Here is a 22,294-nt window from a genome sequence, read left to right as displayed (position 1 = left end):
CCCAGCTGCACACATTTTAAAGGCATCCGAGAAAACTGCAGCTTGAGAGCCCCATTTTTGTCACAGAAATAACTTGAATCTGACAAAAGTAATAATAAATAAAAATTCTATGAAACTTAACCAGTGAAAGTCAGACTTTGCTTTTCAACCATGCTTCAACAGAATTACTTAAAAAAATAAACTCATGAAACAGGCCTGGACAAAAATTATGGTACCCCTAGAAAACACTGAACATAATATGACCAAAGGGACATGTTAATCCATTACTTAGCATCACATGTGTCTACAATCTTGTAATCAGTCACTGGGCCTATATATAAGGCTACAGGTTGTCACTGTGCTGTTTGGTGACATGGTGTATACCATACTCAACATGGACTAGAGGAAGCAAAGGAAAGAGTTGTCTCAGGAGATTAGAAAGAAAATTATAGACAAGCATGTTAAAGGTAAAGGCTATAAGACCATCTCCAAGCAGCTTGATGTTCCTGTGACTACAGTTGCACATATTATTTAGAAATTTAAGATCCACAGGACTGTAGCCAACCTCCCTGGACGTGGCCACAGGAGGAAAATTGATGACAAATCAAAGAGACAGATAATACGAATGGTAACAAAAGAGCCAGGAAAAATTCCTAAGGAGATTAAAGGTGAACTTCAAGCTCAAGGAAGTGTCGGATCGCACCATCCGTCATTGTTTGAGCCAAAGTGGACTTAATGGGAGACGACCAAGGAGGACACCATTGTTGAAAACAAATCATAAAAAAGCCAGATTGGAATTTGCCAAACTACATGTTCACAAGCCACAAAGCTTCTGGGAGAATGTCCTATGAACAGATGAGACAAAAAATTGAACTTTTTGCCAAGGCACATCAGCTCTATGTTCACAGATGGAAAAATAAAGAATATCAAGTAAAGAACACTGTCCCTACTGTGAAACATGGAGGAGGCTTTGTTATGTTCTGGGTGTGCTTTGCTGCATCTGGCACAGGGTGTCTTGAATCTGCAGGGTACCATGAAATCTCAAGACTATCAAGGAATTCTTGAGAGAAATGTGCTGGCCAGTGTCAGAAAGCTTGGTCCCAGTTGCAGGTCATGGGTCTTGCAACAGGAAAATGACCCAAAACACACAGCTAAAAACACCCGAGAATGGCTAAGAGGAAAACACTGGACTATTCTAAAGTGGCCTTCTATGAGCCCTGACCTAAATCCTATTGAGCATCTGGAAGGTGGAAGGAGCTGAAACGTGCCATCTGGAAAAGGAATCTTTCAAACCTGAGACAACTGGAGCAGTTTGCTCCTGAGGAGTGAGCGAAAGTACCTGCTGAGAGGTGCAGAAGTCTCATTGACAGTTACAGGAATTGTTCGATTGCAGTGATTGCCTCAAAAGATTGTGCAACAAAATATTAAGTTAAGAGTACCATCATTTTTGTCCAGCCCTGTTTCATGAGTTTTTGTTTTTTTTTTAAATAATAATTCTTTTGAAGCATGGTCAAAAAGCAATGTCTGACTTTCATTGGTTAAATTTCATAGAATTTGTATTTATTATTACTTTTGTCAGATTTACTTTATTTCTGTGACCATTGAGAGTTTTTCTTTCATTAACCGACAGGTACCAACAATTTTGTCCACGTGTGTAAACGGTAACATGGTGATCTAAATTTGTTATGTACTAGCAGTTAATACCCATAGAAGTAAAATACCCCTTCTTTAAAAACAGGGTATGGAAACATGTATGTTGTATGTCGTTTACATGTATACTGCAGTCTGGAGATGACCTCCGTCAGGACATGCTGACTCTGCAGATGATCCGAATCATGAACAACATCTGGATCCAGGAGGGTCTGGACATGAGGATGGTCCTGTTTAAGTGCTGCTCCACTGGCCCAGGGAGAGGTATGGCTTTAGTCCTGGTTTAGTCCTGGTTTAGTCCTGGTTTAGTCCTGGTTTAGTCCTGGTATAGTCCTGGTATAGTCCTGGTTTAGTCCTGGTTTAGTCCTGGTTTAGTCCTGGTTTAGTCCTGGTTTAGTCCTGGTTTAGTCCTGGTATAGTCCTGGTATAGTCCTGGTATAGTCCTGGTATAGTCCTGGTATAGTCCTGGTATAGTCCTGGTATAGTCCTGGTATAGTCCTGGTATAGTCCTGGTATAGTCCTGGTATAGTCCTGGTTTAGTCCTGGTTTAGTCCTGGTTTAGTCCTGGTTCAGTCCTGGTACAGTCCTGGTACAGTCCTGGTACAGTCCTGGTACAGTCCTGGTATAGTCCTGATACTGCGGTAGTAATAGTACATATACTTGTATATTTGTGTATTTACAGGCATGGTGGAGATGATCCCTCAGTACTGCAGTAGTAGTAGTACTTATACTTGTGTCCTTGTGCATATTTTCAGGCATGTTGGAGATGATCCTGCAATACTACAGTAGTAGTAGTAATTGTTATACTTTTGTACTTGTGTATATTTTCAGGCATGGTGGAGATGATTCCTCACGCAGACACTCTACGGAGGATCCAGGTGGAACATGGGGTGACGGGGTCGTTTAAGGACAGACCTTTGGCCGACTGGCTCCTGAAGTACAACCCCTCAGAGGAGCAGTACGACAAGGTACTGCAAATACTACTATTACTGCTACTACTATTACTACTACTTGTGCAACCTCTCAGAGGAACAGTATGTAAAGGTACTACTACCACTACTACTACTATTACGCCTCAGAGGAGCAGTACGACAAGGTACTACAAATAGTACTACTGCAAATACAAAAATAAGCGTTGGTGAGATACATTTCTTGTAAAGCTGCAGTTCTATAATGACAGCAAAAACATGAAATTAAGTCTGTTATGATGTTTACCATATGTCCAGGGACAACAGAGGAAAACAGGCTTTGGGTTCATTCTGGTACATTTACAAATATGTTGATTAATGTTCATTGTCCATGTATAAATAATAATAATAAACAAACAAATCAAGAAAGGTGAACTGAAGCACATAATCTATTTATTATGAATAATGTCAAATTCTCATCTGTCTCGGGTTCCGTGGACCTAATCTCTTAACCCATGTCAACCACAGAGTTAGACTCCAAATGAAGCTCATCAAGTTGCATTGCTAGCAGTTATAGGGGCGAATTTGGTGCCAAGTTCCATATTTGGAATTCCGAGCGCACACTATCATAGCAACCAAAGATCCACTCTGGAGCAATAGCTACGGCTGTTGAACATAACGCCCCTTCCTGCCCACACTGCTGGTTTAGCAGGGACTGGGTCCATAGCAATGCTGTCAATCAAACATGTTGCTAATGCTAGTGGGAGTTACCTCGAGGGAAAGAAGGTGTCTGATTTGTCTGTTATTAATGTTCATATCTTGATTAATTGCATATATACCTGCTGTAGGTGATCTTGGGGTTTTAATTTCACTATTTGCAGTCCATGATGGTACATTTCCTCCCTCTCTTGTCTCCAGATTTGTATTTTGGTTTAGTGAATCAGTTTTTGTCTGCAGGTGGTGGTTGTGTTGTTCTGTTGTATATTTGACTTGTTCTGCATGGTCTTTGTCTTCAGGCGGTGGAGAACTTTATCTACTCTTGCGCGGGTTGTTGCGTGGCCACATACGTCCTGGGCATCTGTGATCGCCATAATGACAACATAATGATGAAGAGCAGCGGTCACATGTTCCACATTGACTTCGGGAAATTCCTTGGGCACGCCCAGATGTTTGGGAATATCAAGAGGTGGGAGAGACCCCAAAGCTGGGGCACCTACCTGAAATCACATTATGTCTTCATTGCAAGGCCTTTACAGTGTAATCATAAATCCACATTCAGTCACAGTCTGCAGTGTCTGTCTAAAGTTAAAGCCAAACAGATAATATGAATCAAAACTCAAAATCCTCCTCCTCTGCCCTGATAAAAGAGTAATTGACAATTAAATGTGGCATATTAAATATATCAATTGTGGAGTGCATGTGCTTGAAGATGCAGCCAAACCAGTTTGTGTAAACTGTTCTGTGGGCTTTGGTTAATTTGCATGTACATTTGCACATCTGAACATCATATAGCCTAAGTACTATGTTTTAAAATATGAATTAACATAGTTATAACAATTTTCAAGGATTGAAAAGTATTTTCTTAATAATATTAATTTTCACTTTAAAAATACAGCCACCAAAAAAACAACTGTTCAGGAACCAGTATCTGAAAAGCAGATATTCTTAAGACAAAGAAGATTCACCGCTCTCTTGTTTAGGAGAAAGTTTTGAGTCAGGGCCACAGTCTCTGTATGTCTCCTCACATTTCCCATCTTTTTATTTAAATCTGCACAATTTGACTAAAAGTCCAGTGTATCCTTCCCTCTGTCTCTGTATGTGTGGTGCCGTCTGCCTCACTCCCTCTCCATCTCTCCGATTCAGACTCAACTCCTAAACTTTCCTCCTCTTTCTCTCCTCTTGTGCTTTTTAATTTATAATCCAATAAGTGAAACTTAAGACCTAATTTAGTGCAGGGACATTGCACTTGTTTCTGCCCATAGTGGCCATGTATGCTTTTAGGCTTAATATATTGTACAAACTCAATCCAAACTATAAATGTGGATTTCTATAGAATTATTGGTCCTATCAACACAAAATAAAAACTGTAGTGATCCTGACAGCCTGCTCTTTATGCCTGAAGTCCTTCTGTCTATGTTTTCGATAAGGTGAAAGAAGATCGATACGAAAATCAAGCTCGATCAATATGGAGGAAAATAATCGTGATCCTTTTTTTTTTTTTTTTTTTTCCCATATCGCCCAGCTCTACCTTCAGCTCAGGTTAAACTACAGGGATTTTACATTGTGCTCATGTCACATGAACGCAACCTATGCTGTTCAGACCCTCTTTAATCTTATTATAATCTGGCTGTAGTCCTGGTTCTGACCCAGTTTTACTTGGTTCTTTCCCTCAGAGACCGCGCACCCTTCGTCTTCACCTCGGACATGGCGTATGTGATAAATGGAGGAGACAAACCATCCAGTCGCTTCCATGACTTTGTGGATTTGTGTTGTGAGGCATACAACCTGATCCGTAAACACGCACACCTGTTCCTGCACCTGCTTGGATTGGTAAGTACCTAAAGAGTACCCCACAGAGAGTGTCTTACTGGAAATGGTGATACTGTCAGTGTGGCCTAGTGGTTAGCTTTGACACTAAGTCCTGGGTTGGATTCCTGACTTCTCTTAATGTGTGGGGCTCCTCTCTGTGCTCTGAGGTGAGAGTGTTAACCATCACTCAGCAGGATTCAGTATTTATTCTTTTCTGTTATGCCTTGCTCTGGAGGATAAGTCGCACCAGTGAAAAAAATTGGAATAATGAAGAAAAAAAACATATAAAAGTCGCACTGGACCATAATTTTATAAAATCCGAGACCAAGAACAGACATTTTATCTTTAAAGGCAAGTTATAATAATAACAATAAAATAGGGAATAAAAGGCTGAATAGCAGTACAGCATGCTAATGCTAACGTAGACAACGAACTGAATACATGTCTGGTATGTTGACATAAGATATTAATAGAACGTAACATATGCCGGCTTGTCCAGAAATTCGAGAGACACGAGAGCTCTTTTCACAGATGTTTACTGTGGTCTTACTTCTTTGTCACAGTTCACACCGTAGAATTAGCAAACACACACAAGCCCTGGCTCATATTACATATATACACAAAATTGCATATGAATGGATGGAAAATATACATATTACTTTGGCTTGCTAGTAAGCATACTGGTGAACCGAAAACTTTATATTTTACTTTTCAATCTGTTTCTTCTTTTTATTTAAGTATTGATCTCACAGAAAAAATAAATAAATAAATGCACAACAAGGACAAAACAATTAATAAATAATTAATTAATAATATGCATATAGCAATAATACAATGTAGTAGTAACACCAACAACAATAACACCAACACAAACAACATCACCCACACAAACAACACCACCCACACAAACAACAACACATGTACGCGTCCAGATAACACAAAAACAGACACATAATATATTCAGATCTCGATTTTGGTCATTAAGTTGGCTTTTGCTCCATGCATTTGAGCAGCAGAAAGCTCCAGCTGAATTCTTTCTCCGTAGGATAAAAGCCGTCTTTCAGAGGTTGAAGGGACTTCCATATTACAATTTTTTGCCAGCTGTAAGGCCTGCTAGTAATGCACACCTGTCATTGATTGTCAAATTTAGTTTGGAGATGTCATCCAGCAAAATAAACCTCTGAGTGCAGGGGATACACCTATTAATTTAGACAGTGTCTTTGAGACATTTTCCCAGAATTGTGCCACCTCAGGGTACTCCCAGACCATATGGACAAACGTGCCAATAGACGGTGCAGAAATCACAGTGAGGGTTGTCTTTTATTTTCATGTAAAAGACAACCCTGTAGTTGTAATCTATTTCAATTGTTTCTTAAATAGTGTGTCGGGTAAGACTTTGCATTAGCATAAAAAAGGCTGAACTGGAAGGCAGGAAGTAGTTTTTGCAACCTTTAACTAGACTTATGATAAACTAACCATTTACAATATTGTCCCAAATGAAAAATGATCACCATTATGGTCTTCTAAATGAAGGGGAAATAAAAAGGGGAAATTAAATATAAAATGTATAAAAGAAAACAAGTCATTTTTTTTACAGGTATTATAAACACACTAGCTGTCCATCTATTGGTTAAACAAGTGAACTGTAACATGAATAATCAATTGTTACATAACACGTATTCAGTTTGCTGTCTATGCTTCTTGTAGCTGAATAAATAAGTGTCTGGTATGTTAATGTAAGTTAATGTAAGTTATTAACAGATAACTAAAGTATAAACACGAAGTAACAAGTTTACTCTCGATCTCACTCCAAATCACTAAATCCATTGAATTCTTCATCCTTGGTGTCGCCTCTGAACTCCGCCAGCTACAGAGGTAGATGAAGCACCGCATCTGTGCGGCTGTCATGCTGGTACACAAGCTTAGAGTGCCCTCACGCACTAATCAGTGTGACAATAACGAAGATGTGAAATGATATATTTTCATAATTTCACATTCTAGTTGCATCTGGGTATAGGTCGCACCCCGGGCCGAACTATGAAAAAAAGTGCGACTTATAGTCTGTAACTCTACTCTATTTTAACAGATGGTGTCCTGTGGGATCCCAGAGCTCTCAGATTTGGATGACCTCAAATATGTTTATGACGCTCTGAGACCCCAAGAGTCAGAGGCCGACGCTACTATGTACTTCACCAGGTGAATACTACTACTGCTACTACTGCTACTACTAACACTACTACTGTATACTACTGCTACTGCTCATATTGATACTACTGTTACTACTGTATTTGTTGTTTTAGTTCCAGGCTGATTCTATGAATACTACAGTTCTATGAATCCCAGATGACGAGGGAGGCTTAAAGGACTTGATGAGCATTCAGTGCTTTAAGCACCAGCTCACATCTAACCCGTGTAATCATTCTGTCTCTTCTCAGACTAATCAAGTCGAGTCTCGGGAGAGTGTAAACATCTCTAACATGCGTGTAACCCTCTCCTTCCTTAGATTAATCGTGTCTAGCCTCAGAAGAGTATTAACGTCTTGAACAAGTGTATAGCATGTCTCTTACACGCACGTAAACCTCTCTAACACACGTGTGACCCGTGTGTTTTTGGCAGACTGATCGAGTGAGACCGTGTACAATTTATAATGCCTTTGTGTTTCACCTCAGATTAATCGAGTCAAGCCTTGGAAGCGTCGCCACTAAACTCAACTTCTTCATCCATAATTTGGCCCAAATGAAGTTCACAGCAAGTGAAGATCGCCCCCTACTGTCCTTCTGCCCCCGAGTACACACAGCAAGAAGTGACGGAGTCATCAAAAAACTGTACATCTGCAGACACCAGAGGACCAATAAGGGACATGTAAGACTGTCACATCACACCAACACAGCCAATCAGAACTTGTACATCTGGAGACACTGACAACCAATAAGAGACATAAAATTTAAAAAAATGACATCACACTAACATGACCAATAAGGGACATGTAAGACTGTGATATCACACTAACATGACCAATAAAAGACATGTAAGACTGTGATATCACACTAACGCAACCAATAAAGGACATGTAGGATAGTGATATCACACTAACATGACCAAAAAAGGACATGTAAGACTGTGATATCATACTAACATGACCAATAAGGGACATGTAAAAATATGACATCACACTAACACAGCCAATAATGGACCTGTTAAGACTGTGACATCTCACTAATGTATTGTTTCAGTATGTAATGGATTCTTATTCCCGTATTTTCTCCTGCAGATGTTTGTGGTGAAGGTGGAGCGGGAGCATGGGGACTCTCTGGTGAGGAGAACCTTTGAAGAGTTCCATGAGCTCCACAGTAAGCTCCGCCTGGTCTTCCCCTCCAACAAACTGCCCAGGTAACTACACCTTTGTATACTCACCTGTACGACACCTGAAACGCCAACACCCCACCACCCTCACCTAACCCTGAACACACCACCACCCTCCCCTCACCTAACCCTGAACACACCTAACACCTGCACACACTCACCCACTTACTTTTCAACAAACCCAGGTAAATACACCCATTACAGTCACCTGTATGACCCAAGTAATACTCTCCCAATAAACTTCTCACCAGCCACAAAACCCATCTGTCCTCACCTGTCCCCTGACCAAGAGGGGAGTTCTCTGTAGTCTGGGAAAATTGTATTCCTCTCCAACCAAAGTCTGCTCCTTCTCTAGCTTCCCAAGCCGCTTTGTGATTGGGCGATCCCGAGGAGAGGCGGCAGCTGATAGGAGGAAAGACGAGCTCAATGGATACGTGTGGCACCTGCTCCATGCCGCTTCTGAGGTCGCTCAGGTGAGAATCCTCCAGTCAGGTACTACTGCCCAGGTCTGGAGAAGGATCCGGATAGGTACTCAGCCTAAATATGCAGGATTTGTGTGTTAAATATGTGTGAATGAAACAAAACACATCTCCAGGCATGCTTTTGATGAAGAAACAACATTATAACATAGATCAGAAAATATTGCAATATGGGCCCTTTGAATGTTAAAATGTGACTTGTGTTCCAGTGTGACCTGTTTAGATGTACAGTATTTTCTTTGGACTCAAACACTGATCACATGCTATTTTAAAATGTCATGTATGTGACTGTATGTTAACAGTATGTTGTATTTGTTCCAGTGTGACCTGGTGTACTCATTCTTCCACCCTTTGCCCCGAGACGAGAGTCCTGCAGAGAGAGCCACCCCCAAACCTCCAGGTGACATCGACTGTAATTGTAACCAGAGGTTACACTAGACTTTCCCGGACATGTGAACCGGGAGAGTTCATTCAGTTCATGAGAATTACTAACCATTCAGCCATAATTAAATTAAAATGATTCTGACATTTATCACTAGCATGTGCACTGATGACCAAATATTCATACTTTGCAGTGATATCACTCTGGAGGCATATCGTTATAGTGGAAGTGTTAAGTAGTTACCATGTTGACACAACGCAGACATGAGCAAACACTGTCAAAAAAGTTTTAAGATAAGTCTGAAAACTCAGGGAAAAAATGCAAAATGGATTTAAACAGTACAGTTTCAGGAGCCCGTGATCAATATGAGCAATTATGATCCTGTTTAGATGTTGGATTTTTAACAAAAAGGTGAGTGTGACTAACCTGTTGTAGTTCAAAGTCAGCTCTTTCTGGTCACCTTGTGTTAAAATAAAGGTTAGTTTAAAGTCTAAAGAGTGGCGCCTACTGTTAGCATCACACCCCCAGGCAATAATGATGACATCAGCTGCAAAGTATTAATAACATCAGGTTTTAGGAAGATGCTGAGAATCAGTTGTGTTTGGGAGAAAGATTGTGCCTCTGATGAACCAACAGAAAGTCAAAGAAAAGCTGGATGTGTTTTTGGTATAATTTTAGATTTAAATCCAACTTTGTCTTGTCAAAAAGTCTGTTTTTTAGACCTAGGCAACTCAGGTGAATAGCAAAACACTGTTTAAAAGTGGGTTGCTCTGGTTGCCATAGAATGTTAAGTCTCACCCCCAGACAGAATGGAGAGCTTTTAAGGCGTCTCAGCATGAGGGGGACAGCTATTTACATAAAAGGTAAGCGTTTTATTGAGGAGCATCGTGTTGATATTAATTCCATTTTCCCATAAGAAGAGGCAATTACCGGTAGATATAAGACATGTGCCACTATCACAACCTCTGATTGCAACACTGATGATGATGTTTTGTTTGTTGTCCAGAGCTGCGCTGGACTCCCCCCTCAGGGGCAGAGCTTGGTGAGATTAAACTCTCCATCTCCTACAAGAACCAGAAGCTCTTCATCATGGTCATGCACATCAGAGGCCTGGTGAGGACTGCCACACATGCCCAGACAGATCCCCTTGTCTGATTCCCTCCCACTCTCCTCCTGGGTATCAAATGCCCTCCCCATCCCTTAGATCCCCTCCACATGCCTCAGATCCCCTCCCTGTGTGTCAAATGTCCTCCCTCTCTCTAAACTCAGTGCTCTCTTCTGTTTTTGCAGCAGCCGCTCCCTGATGGTACTGATCCAGACCCATATGTCAAAGTATATCTGCTCCCAGACCCTCAAAAGAGTAGCAAGAGGAAGACCAAGGCCGCACGCAAGACCTGCAACCCCACCTACAACGAGATGGTGAGACTATGCCAGGACTGAGCCATGACTTAACCAGTTCTAAGCAGGAATAAACAAAATCTAAACCAGGCCTTTCTGTGGTCCACAGCTGGTGTATGAGCGGATCCCTCGTGGAGATTTGGAGCATCGGATGATCCATCTTCGGGTTCTGGGAGATGGGTCTTTTTGGGAGAACCCAGTTTTGGGCGAGACCTTCATCCCTCTGACATCTCTGAGCCCAGGACAGCACTGGGTCGACTGGCACCAGCTGGGCACACCATCTGAGACCACAGGGCTGCAGCACTGAGAGGTCAGAGAGTCCAGACCAGCCAGACCGAGACCCAAGACCAAACCAGGATATTAACCAGAACCCAAACCTGCGGCCAGCCCAGGGTTTGATGTTCCTACAGTCCTCTCCAGGTGGACCTTCTTATCCTATTATTTTAGGATATTGTAAACCTCCTTCAGTTGCATTTGTATAACTATGTGATCTAATTTTAATAGTTTAAATTAGAATGAGATTTTTTTTTACAATGTCAGTTGTATAATTGTACAATAACCTGCTCTGAGTGAGAAAGTCAGGAGTAAACCTGTTTCATAATAATCCTCAATCCTCAGTTTCCATCACAAGACATAGATGCCAGTGTGGGAAGAGGGTGAGCCACTGTGGCTAAAGTGAACCTGTCAGAATGTTTAAAAAGTTTGCGTCCCGCTCCCTGCTCAGCAAGATGCCATTTTGGATGTGATGATTCTGTTTAACACAAAGTTGAGTTTTTATGGGACGAGAAAGCTGAGGAATGTGAGAAATGAAAGGACAAAATGGCAGTCCAGCAGCATCTCTGTGTCAAACTGAACAGGAAATGAGCCCTTTATAAGCAAAGTCTCACTTTTTATGGAATACTTTATTTTTAAGTTATTGAAAAGTTACTTTACTTTATTTTGCCAAAACATTAAAGCCTGAAAAATCTGAGAACACTTTGTTTATGTTGTGTGAAACATGAACCTGATCATGACGTGCTCTGAGGCATCTGATTGGATGGGTGTTACTGTGGAGCTGTGTTTTTAATATTTAAAACTGAAACTGGTTTGATGAGTTTGTTTGGAATGTTTCACTCAAACCGAAATGAGGTCAAAGGTCAGACTGTCTTTTTTCAGATTTTAATTCCTGTTACAAAAAGTGTCCTTAAAAAAAGAAACATGTAAAAATCATCCTAAAATATTCAAATGTTGAAGTCAAATGTTGTTGACTCATAGTTTTCACTGTCTCTGAAGGAAACGAAACTAAACACTAAATCAGGCATACCCAAACTGTGGCTTGGGGGCCAAATGCAGCCCTCAGACCACTTTTTCATGGCCCTCAAGTTTACAGGTGAATTGTCCCATACTTAAACATTACTTTTTACTGTATATTTCTGAAAATCTACTTTAACAAGCCCATATCAAATATTTAATGTGTTCTACTGAGGGTGTAAGCATGAATAACGATCTGGTGGTTCAGTCTAACTTGATTTTTCACTTAGGTCAGTTTTAGTCCGGACACTACACTGTAGGACGCTGCACTGCACTGCACTTTGCTATACTGCACTACATTGCACTGTACTACACTGCATTACACTTCACTAAACTGCTACACTGCAGTACGCTGCAATGTACTGCACTGCACTACACCACACCATACTACACTACTACACTGTACTGCTACACTGCACTACACCGCACCACACTACACTACACTACACTGCACTACTACACTGCACTACATCGCACTACACTACTACACTGCGATGCTACACTGCACTACACCGCACTACACTTCACTGCACTGTGCTAAAGTGCACTGTGCTACACTGCATTGCACTACACTGTATTATAGCACAGACAGTCAGAATGTCCGCATGTTTTTTTACTACAGCATTCTGTGTCTGGAGCCAGTTGTTTTAATCCTTCTGTTTTTATATTTCAGTGTTTGTTTGTTTTTTAGATTTAAATGTCACTGAAGGGAAAGTTATAGAACCTATTTTAATTGTGAACCAAGTCTTAAGAGAACTCTGAGTGAAAAAGACTGATTTATTGCAAAATGAACAAAATGTACTGTTGCTGAAGCCAAACTCATTTTACGCCTGAGTCTGGACTAAAACACCTTTATTTTCCACATGTGATTTTAATGAAAAATTGAACCTTTTGGTGGAAGACAAAAAGGACAGATTCCACACACAGGTCCTGGCAACCACCCTGCTACTCCCGCCCGCTGCCCCCTGCTGCTCCCTCCAGCCCTCTTACAGCCCCCTACTTTTCTCACTACTACCTATATTCAGATGAACATTTTGATCTTTTTGTCGTTTTATTTCTCCTCATTTCTGAAATTTACAGTTTTATGTTTGTGATGTTTTTGTGACTGTGACATGAGCAACACTGTAAAAAGTGTTTAATGCAGAATCATGTTTCAAATGTATTTAATGATTTTCCTCAGAGACGGTTTCGACTTTTCCAAGTTTCTGATGTAGATCTGTTTATTTATGAATAACTGAGATGAAATGCACTGTAAAATAAGAATGTACAAAGTGATTTTGTAAGACTCTGGTTTGATTAAAACTAAACTTTAAAGCAGACCTATTGTGCTGGTGTCTATTCTATAGTTATAATCTATGACACCCATGGATCATTATGTTATAATTTGGACATTTTAAATCACCATATTCATCTAAACTGACTTGATAGAAGAAACAAGTCCGCTGAGGTTGTTATAAACTAGTGAGGAGCAGATTTTTTTTCATTTGTACCAAAATGACTATGCAACGCTGCCAGAATCCTACGAGTATCACCAATTAAGAAAATAAAATTGGAGAAGGAAATGGGTACATCACAGTGGATGTTTACTGGTGGTGGTGAAAACGGGGATAGATCAGATCAATGGCAAGGCGAGGCAAGGCAAGTTTATTTGTATAGCACAATTCGTACACAAGATAATTCAAAGTGCTTTACAGAATAAGAAAGACATTAAAATCACACAAATCAAAACATCAATAATCACAAATAATCATCATAAAATTAACATTAAAGGAGAAGAGTGCAGAATAAAAATCTTTCAGTCGTATGCACAGCTAAACAGGACGATGATGTCTTGAACACAGGAGAATGAAGACACAAACATGCACGAGTCACTTTAAATACAAATTTAGAGGGTCAATGAGAAGGAAAACACGATAATTTGGTTAAAAGCTCAAGTTCATTTTGCAGAATAGTTCTGATTTTAAGAACTTTTCATTCATAATGTGCTTGGCTTTGACAACCTCTTGAGGTGGAAGGACTGATTACAGTTTTCAGGGTGTTTCATAATTTAGTTTTTCAAACCTCTTCACATTATTAATAAGATGTTATTATTTTAAACTTTTATTTGGTGTCATTTCCAGTCACATGATGATAATTTCACTAACCCAGTACGCCACTTTTGACACAAATCTGGGTCATATAAAAGGACAAACCCAGATTTAACCAAGACTAACCAGGTCTAAAGCAGGATTAAACAAGGGCCGAACCTGGGTCAAATAGGATTTAACTATTAACCCAGAGTAAAACCAGGTCTAAACCAGGACTAACCCATTAAACAAGAGAATATTGTATTTATTTTATTTGCTGAGAGATGGATTAGATGGTTTGGAGGGCCTGATCTGGCTCCCGGGCCGCAAGATGAATATAAGCATATTCATGCAGTGAAGAAAATATTATCATATGTCTTTGTGTAAATGCATTTGACCTGCGTCAGTCTGTCCGACCCAGACCAGACAGTAACATGAAGGCTCTGTCCCATCCTCCAGGAAAGCCTTTGTTGTCAGGTGTTAAAAGTTCATTATCTCATGGGTGTGAAACAAAAATCACCCTGCTTTGGTATGTATGTATATTTGTAATTCTGATATAATTCTGCAAGTCTCCCTGAGACTCAGGGAGACTTGCTCGGGACTCTGAAAGGCTACCAATCTGTGGCCAGGGCAGGCCTGGGCTCTGTTCTGTTCCATAGCTGTTGTAACAAAGAATACTTCTTGTTGTATTTCATAACTCACCAGGCTTCACAAATGGATTATTCATCAAGAGTTAGTAATTTTTCCACAATAAATCATAAAACCATGAACTGCTCCATCGCATGTCTTTATGAAGGATTCACTGGATTTATGCTGTAGCTGTGTCCTTGGGCAAGATACTTTCCTGCCTTTGGGACTTAGGTGGTCAGATTGTAATGCTAATTTGGGGTGTTAGTTATAAAGTGTTTGTTTAAATTAGAAGGTCGTAGGTGCAAGAAAAATCACCAGGAGAGGGAAAGCTCCCCAGGAAGGCTTTTCATTATCTGTCGAAGCTTTCTCTAAAAACCCATTCAACAGTTTAAAAAAAATATGATTGTGTCCTTATCACAATCGTTTTTTTACACCCCACAAACAGTTCTGTTTAAAAGTAGCCCATTACAATATTATGAAGGCATTAGTAAAGGGAACAAACAAAAATATTAATCTTACAAGATTATGACTTACCTGAAGTGTCTCACCTGTCTCAAATCTCAAAAAAGTGTCTCAAATCTCACCTGAGTGTGGGGAAGGGAGGGTTGAATATAGTTTTAGTAATCATTGCTAAATCTGTTGTGAAACGTGCCTTTTATTCTAGCTACAAGTCATGAGGCTAGTGTTTGATCTGCTGGTTGCAAAATCTGACCATGAGCCCTGACTGAGAGCAGCAGCAGACTTATAATGAAAATGTAACGTGGCTTTTAAAGAGTTTGGCCAAATAAATTACTTTTTCTGATTAAAGGGCCCATATTATGCTATTTTTCTGATCCTCATCACAAACTTACCTGGAGTTGCATTTTCAGCTATTTGAGCTTTGGAGATGTAGACAAAGTAATAATACAACGTTACTCAAACATGTGTGAATGAAACAAAACACAACTCCAGGTCTGTTTTTGAGGAGGTAACAGCATTATAACATGGCTTAAAGTTGTGCGTCCTTTTATAGCATAAATTTAAACACACACGCACATAACACACTAGTGACTGAACTTATCTGTCCCTGCCTCATGCACCCGGCCCTTTCGAGGCTAAAAACGGCTCCGGGGCTGTGAACGGCTGTCAGATAAACACGTGTCCCGCAGACTGACCTTAGGACGCGGCTCTTACGTAACACCGGATCCTTTAACAACGGAGCGTGTCACGTTTTTCGTTTTTGGTCCCCGCTGATTGCATTGGAACGGGGGCTGAACCATCGCGACACTCCCCGGGCCTCTGCGCTTTGACCAAAGGACCTACGCACAAGAGGCGGGCCCTAAACTGTCTGATGAAATCCTTCGTAGCTCCTGTTGTATTGCTGCCCCAAAAGGCACTAACAACCCGAGCTAAACCGAGCCACACCGGGCTTGAAGCAGAGCGCAACGCGGGGACACTGCGTACCGCTGCCGGGACCGACACCGCCGTGCCCCGGGAGCAGCTTCGTCAGTGTTTAGTCCATAGTGTTCGACCAACGGTCTGCGGTCGCCGGGACTGTCACGGCAGCTGTCAGTTTGAGCTAGGCTAAAGCTAACAGCTAATAGCTAACGGCTACTTCCAGAAGCTCCGGATTTGTTTCTTTTCGTCAGTGAAGTTCTGGCTGAAAATGGCGGCGTATTTCTCATCGAAGCGCGGATCGTTCACGTCCGAACCGAGCCTGTCCCTGAACGTGTCCTCTTTCTCTAAACTCTACACCAGAAAGAAGTCTGATCAGCACACTCAACCCAAAGCCACCGCCAAAAATCTCGCTTCTGCCCCGGCCTCAATCTGGTGTCTCGCTGTTGGTTCTGTTGGTTCTTGTCAGCGCCATGATCTTCGCTGAATCCCCGGTCCCATAGAACCGAGCCCCTGTGAACATTCACAGAGAACATGTGGAGAACTGTAACCGGAGAGAGAACCCGGAGGCAGAGCGGGACCAGCGTGTCCTCTCCGCCCGGACCCGAGCTCACGTCTCCCGGCTTCCTCACACACGATAGTCCGCTGCTCGGCCTGCTGTCCGCGGTGTCCAGGCCCGCCGTGTCCTTCCTCCAGCGGTATCTGCCCGGGCGCCCGGTCAAACGGGACTTTCTGGAGCCGGACCGAGAGCTCCTGAGGCGGTTTGACGACATCCTGTCGCCGCCGCCGCCGCAGCAGCTCCACTCTTTGCCGTGGTTTAACCTGAGCGAGCTCGCCATCCAGAGTCCGGAGGACATGAGCCCTCAGACCGGTTTCCTCGGATCTGGCCCAGCTGTGGAGAACCATGTCCTGATGCCTGGTCCCGGGAGCGTTTCTAAAACCTGGTGGGGCGGTTTATGGAGTGACGCGGAGGAGGAGCAGGTCCGATGCTCCAGTGTGACTTTGTGCACAGAGAACCGGACCGTGACGTTTATCCAGGAGCGCAGCGAAATATCCAGTACCTCCACGGACAAAGGGGCATTCAGCTCCGGCCTCCCGAGCCTCCCGCGCTTGGCACTCTTCCAAAACCTCGGGGTACGCGGGGACATCTCCGTGCTTACGCCGGACCAGGATCACGGATACTCTAGTCTCGAGGAGGAGCAGCAGCTGGTGGCCAAGGCCCGGCTCCAAAGCGCGCTGCCGGGGATGGGGAGTGCGGAGGAGCCTAGGGACGAACCGGAGCCGAGGGAGACTGAGGAAGAGCTACCAGTGCTTAAGTGTGAGAACAAGACTATCGCGTTTATTATGGGATGTCCGTGCAGCGATGACAGCGGTTCCGACAGCAGTGAGGAGGAGGAGGAGGAGGAGGAGGACGAGGATGATGATGATGATGGCTTTGACAGTGTTTGCTCTTCTGAGGTCTCAGGCTCAGAGGAGGATGATGAAGAGTTTGATTCTGAAACTGAGCGACTATGGAGCACTCTGTGCCAAAGTGATGACCCCTACAATCCCCGAAACTTCACTGCTAAACTGGGATCTGCCCCAAGACCCATCCCCAGAACAGGACTAGGGCCAAAGGAAGATGAGTCCAGCCCTGGGTCCTGTGCCTCCTCTCTGGCCTCCTCTGCATCCTCCTCCCCCTTTGCCTCCTCTTCCTCCTGGGATGAAGCCAGTGATGCAGAAGAGCAGAACCTGAAGCTGCTGAGCTCCTTTTGCTCTTCAGACCCTTACAGTCCTCTGAACTTCCAGGCCCCAATCAGGACTAAAGCTAGAGCAGGGACTAAACCAGGACCAAGACCCGAAATCTGAGGAGCAGAGAATCCAAAAGATTTCTGAGTGTTCCCAGAGCAGCACACAAAGCAACCATCAAGAAGAAGGTGAGTCTAAACAAGGACTGAACCGGGACCAAACCACGGCTAGACCAGGACCCAACTTAACTGTGTGATTATTGTTGTGTTTTGAAGAGAAAACCAGTTTTAAACTCAGATTACTAAACCTTTGATCTCTCATTTGACTCAAAGTAAAATCCTGTACACTTAAAAAAAATATCTTATTTAAATGTTATTGTTTTTTTAAATAAAACAGAAAGTGAAACAAAAAGTAAAAAAACAAACAGTGACGATTCAGAAGTCCTGTTTAGTCTTTCCTGTCTGTGCTCTCATAGTCCAGATATAGGCCAGGTTTAGTCCTGATGTGGGACAGGACATGGGCGATAGTCCATATTTTATTATTCTGGGAACAGACCTGAGCAACACAGAAAGAGGTCCTGGCTCAGTGGTCTTATTCCTCCCCAAAATTCTGTAATCTTAAAGACCCCTCTTATAAAAAAAAAAAAAAATTTTAAAAGACTTTTTGGAGCTTTCTACCAAGTTATATATGTTGTTCCCTCATCAAAAACGTGCCTAAAGAGGTTTTAGATGTCATCCAATGGCATGCTTAAATCTAGCAATCTCTTCCCAGACCCTATTTGAACCCTCCTTATGGTTAACTGTAAAATTTGTCCAATGCTTCACCCACAATCCTACATCACCCATCTAGTCATTAGCAGGATGCACACTGATTGTACTGTAATATCACCAGTGATGGGGGAATGACTTTTGACTCTGTGTCAAAAACGAAACGGTGAAATTACAAAACACATTAATCCATTGTTTTCAGCCATTTTAAGAATTTTCAAAACAAAGGGTATGATGGAGATCTAAATAGAGAACTGGCAGTCATCACTATTATGAAATAAATTAAAAAAAAAAATAATGAACACTTGAGGTCACTTTATAAAGATTTCTCCTTTTTATGGAAGTTTACCAAAATTATCTCAGTCTGAGTCAAATGAAAATGAAAGCCACAAGAGAAAACTTATCCTGCGAGATTTTTTTTATTTTCATAATGTTAATATGTTTTCCATTTGGATTGTACAAAAAAAGAGTACGTTCTGGTGAGTTACATTTCATGACAAGCTGTGGTTCCTAAAAGCAGTGCTACAATGACAGTAAAAATTTAACTAGACAATCTGTTATAATTTATGCCAAGATCTCGTCTCATCTCATCCCTATTTGGAATCTAGACTATGGAATAAGTCTGGCTCTGCTCACCACACATGTCCTATCTGAGGCAAATGATTATTCACATTGTAGATTCTCACTGAAGGTATCAAAAGAATGACACATATGGACCATTGCAAACCAAAAACTAAACTCAAAATAACTCCAAACTAGATTTCAGATTTAAAAAAAAAAATCCTTTACCCTTGCTTTGATCACTGCTTTGTGAAAACCATTTCAGGAGACTTCATGAGGCTCATTGAAAGAAGGCCAAGGGTTTGCAGCGCCGTCGACAAAGCAAATGGTGGCTGCTCTGAGCAATTGTCAAAATTAGAAATATATATATTAGTCATTTCACTTTTTGACTTTCCTACATAATTCCATATGCCTTGTTTCATATATTTGATGTCTTTTGTTGTGTCAGAGATGGAGAAAATGATAAACATTAAAAAAAAAAAAAAAAAAAAAATTGCATTGAATAAGAAGGGTGTGTCCAAACTTTTGACTGGTAGTGTACATGTGAGTAATTGTGCTGTGTCTATGGCTTTGTGATCTGCAGGACAACATTGACTTTCTGTTTTGGTAAAAGCTTATTTCAGTTTTCTATCATTGCCTCAGACACTTGTGACTGTAGATATCACATGACGGCAGAGCATGAATATGCCAAGTCATGCTTTGCTGAAACTGCACACAGCAATTTATGACTCAGGAAGTGCATTCGATCCTGAGACGCAGAGCAGCACAGGGTGCAAGGACCAGTCACAGAGTAGGAGAGCAAAAATTAATGATAGGCAGATTAACCAATCCAAAAGATTCATGGTGGTTTACATGTTAAAAAGGGGAAAAAACTTACCCGACGACTGAGAAAAGAGTAGATTTTTGGCTGAATCACAGACGTATCAAACTCTTATTTACCTCCGGTAAAAGAAGCAATATATTTAGTTCTGAATGTTAGAGTTTTTGAGAGGAGATGTCTTCAGCATTTGAGACACGTGAGACAAATGAGCTGTGGTTGGACCGTTCCAAGTTAGGACGGAGGTTTCTCAAGCTATATGGTCTCATTACAGACCCTTCTGGATTCACACAGGATGTAGAAAGGACTGGCTGCACCTTGTTCTACTTAGCTGTAACCCAGCTCTCTGTTTTATTTGTTTCTGTTCAGGTGCAGTTCTGCTTGGAAGTGCAGGTGTACTCTGTGGGCTTAGAGGAGCGCCGCGGGCAGTGGGAGGAGCTCGCACGAGACCGAGCAAGATTCCTCAAACGCTGCAGAGATGTAGAACAAGTCCTGTGCCCCTGTCTGCAGCCAGAGCACCGGAGGAGGGTCTGCCAGAGGATCAGCCAATCAGAGGCCAGAGCAGAGTCAGAGGGCCACACAAGCCAACCAGAGTCTGTCAGAGCGAGAGGAGAAGGGCACGGGCCATTCACAGAAATTGAGCTTAGCCTGTGAGCTGAAGAGCTTATCAGAGGCTGAGGAGGAATAAATGACTTTAAATGGAGCGACAGCACTTTTTTGTTTTTGACAAAAAGAAAAAAACTGAAACTTTGAACTTGAGTCGAAACAAAGTGTTTGAAATGTTTTTCATCCAAAAATGCCTCTGAAATTTTAGAATTTAAAAGTCCAAGTATTTCCCATCAACTCGTTCTTCAGGCCAATATCTGTGACAGTTTTTGCAGTGTTCAGGAAAATCTGTATTTGAAAAAGAGTTAAAAAGGACAAAAGAAATTGTACTAATATTTTCAATTTAACATTTCAATTTACAAAAAAATATATATATTTTCTAAATCTTAAGGTGGTTTACTCTATGAAAAACCTTAAATCGAACAAAACTGAGGGACATTTGTGGATTGAATTTTGGATCAGGTAAGATTTTGACACAGTTGAATTGTTTTATTAGCGATAACTGTAAAATCTTCTATTAATTTACAAAAGATTTCAAACTAAACAAAAATCAAATTTGTTTTCTGATTTTCTGGGAATTTTTAATTTAACTTTTGACCACTCTGTATTTCTGTCCCAGTGTTTATCCAGCCAAAGTATTTTGTCCCAAACCAAAGACTGTCACGACTCATCAATAATCTATAATCTCCTGATCCACACAACTCGAGCGTTTGAAACAACTCAGATTTATTTTTCTAACATTTGTGACTTTGATTCAAACTAAACTGAGAATAAACCAGTATTTATGATCTGACTTCAGTCTGAGATTTATTTTTACCTTTTTAAATTTCTGAGTCTTTCACAGAGTTACAAGAGGAGAGCAGGACTGAGACACTTCACTATAAACATGAGGTGCTTTTGGAAGCTCCAGCTCCAGCTGCTGTAGAAGCCACAGTAGGAGGATTTTTTTTTTAAAATGGGGACAAGTTAATAATTCCCGATGTCTCCATGGTTGAGGTTTGGGTTTGCGGATAATGGAGTTTTAAACCAAACCAGATGTGGAGCTGCACTCATTTACCCTTGCACAGCATAATTTTACACTCAGCATATGGCACTGATCAGAGTTCATGAAGAGCACAATGGCAGAGTGGTTAGATGCATTCCCCTGTTACAGAAAGTCTTGGGTTTGTGTCCTGGATCATGTAAGACCTCGTGTTTTCGCCTATAACCTGTACAATAATCCCCCAGCGAGTTACCCCTGAGGTACTCCTGACCAGGTACTAAGAACTGCTCCTGGTCTTCATTCTGGTCCAGGTTCAGATGGTCCCTCACAGGTGGATTGGACTGGGTGGCCCCCCTCCCCGTTGCTGCTGCAGGAGTCGCTGTAGGTCTGAGATGTATCTGATGGCAGCTCGGAGGGTTTGGACTTTGCTGAGTCTTGGTTCTGGTTCAGTTTTGGGTAGTATCTCACGGAGTCTGGCGTAGCCCTGGTTCACATGCCGCACACGCTCTCTCTCACGCTCATTTCTGCGCTGCACAAACGCTGGCTCCGGGTCCAAGAAGGTGTGTAAGTGAGGGGTGTGCATGTGAGGGTTGTGTACATGAGGATGGTATCCATGGCAACAGGGTGGTAGCAGGGCAGGTCCTGGAGGAGGTGCTAGAGCGAAGCCCAAAGACAGAGAGTTCATCCTTGAAAAACAAAAAAAAATTAGTGAAATTCTCCAGATGCCCTCTCATGCCCACATCTGAGACTGGAGTGACGCAGGACATGACACCTTCTCACAACTC

General features: G+C 41.8%; 2 protein-coding genes across 2 annotated transcripts in view; both read left to right on the top strand.

Annotated features, from left to right (window-relative positions):
- pik3c2b (phosphatidylinositol-4-phosphate 3-kinase, catalytic subunit type 2 beta) overlaps nucleotides 1-13,294 on the top strand; it is a 56,657-nt gene extending 43,363 nt beyond the window's left edge. The window contains exons 23-34 of the mRNA XM_033973683.2: nucleotides 1,764-1,893; nucleotides 2,461-2,597; nucleotides 3,554-3,723; nucleotides 4,931-5,087; nucleotides 7,153-7,262; nucleotides 7,736-7,928; nucleotides 8,338-8,456; nucleotides 8,785-8,902; nucleotides 9,230-9,308; nucleotides 10,297-10,403; nucleotides 10,581-10,709; nucleotides 10,798-13,294. Of these exons, the coding sequence (XP_033829574.1) occupies nucleotides 1,764-1,893; nucleotides 2,461-2,597; nucleotides 3,554-3,723; nucleotides 4,931-5,087; nucleotides 7,153-7,262; nucleotides 7,736-7,928; nucleotides 8,338-8,456; nucleotides 8,785-8,902; nucleotides 9,230-9,308; nucleotides 10,297-10,403; nucleotides 10,581-10,709; nucleotides 10,798-10,995 (1,647 nt within the window). The 3' untranslated portion in view covers nucleotides 10,996-13,294. The remainder of the gene's footprint in view (nucleotides 1-1,763; nucleotides 1,894-2,460; nucleotides 2,598-3,553; nucleotides 3,724-4,930; nucleotides 5,088-7,152; nucleotides 7,263-7,735; nucleotides 7,929-8,337; nucleotides 8,457-8,784; nucleotides 8,903-9,229; nucleotides 9,309-10,296; nucleotides 10,404-10,580; nucleotides 10,710-10,797) is intronic.
- A 2,717-nt stretch (nucleotides 13,295-16,011) lies between these two features.
- On the top strand, nucleotides 16,012-21,318 carry LOC117377645 (protein phosphatase 1 regulatory subunit 15B-like). The gene is given in 3 exon segments (XM_033974111.2): nucleotides 16,012-17,884; nucleotides 17,887-17,964; nucleotides 20,291-21,318. Coding segments are annotated over 3 exon segments (1,665 nt in total). The 5' UTR covers nucleotides 16,012-16,582; the 3' UTR covers nucleotides 20,576-21,318.
- The last annotated feature ends 976 nt before the right edge of the window (nucleotides 21,319-22,294 follow it).

The sequence above is a fragment of the Periophthalmus magnuspinnatus genome, chromosome 10 (genome assembly GCF_009829125.3).
Source record: "Periophthalmus magnuspinnatus isolate fPerMag1 chromosome 10, fPerMag1.2.pri, whole genome shotgun sequence".
Taxonomy (NCBI): Eukaryota; Metazoa; Chordata; class Actinopteri; order Gobiiformes; family Gobiidae; genus Periophthalmus; species Periophthalmus magnuspinnatus.
The sequence above is the reverse complement of the archived record's forward strand: the minus strand, read 5'-3'. Positions and strand labels throughout refer to the sequence as shown.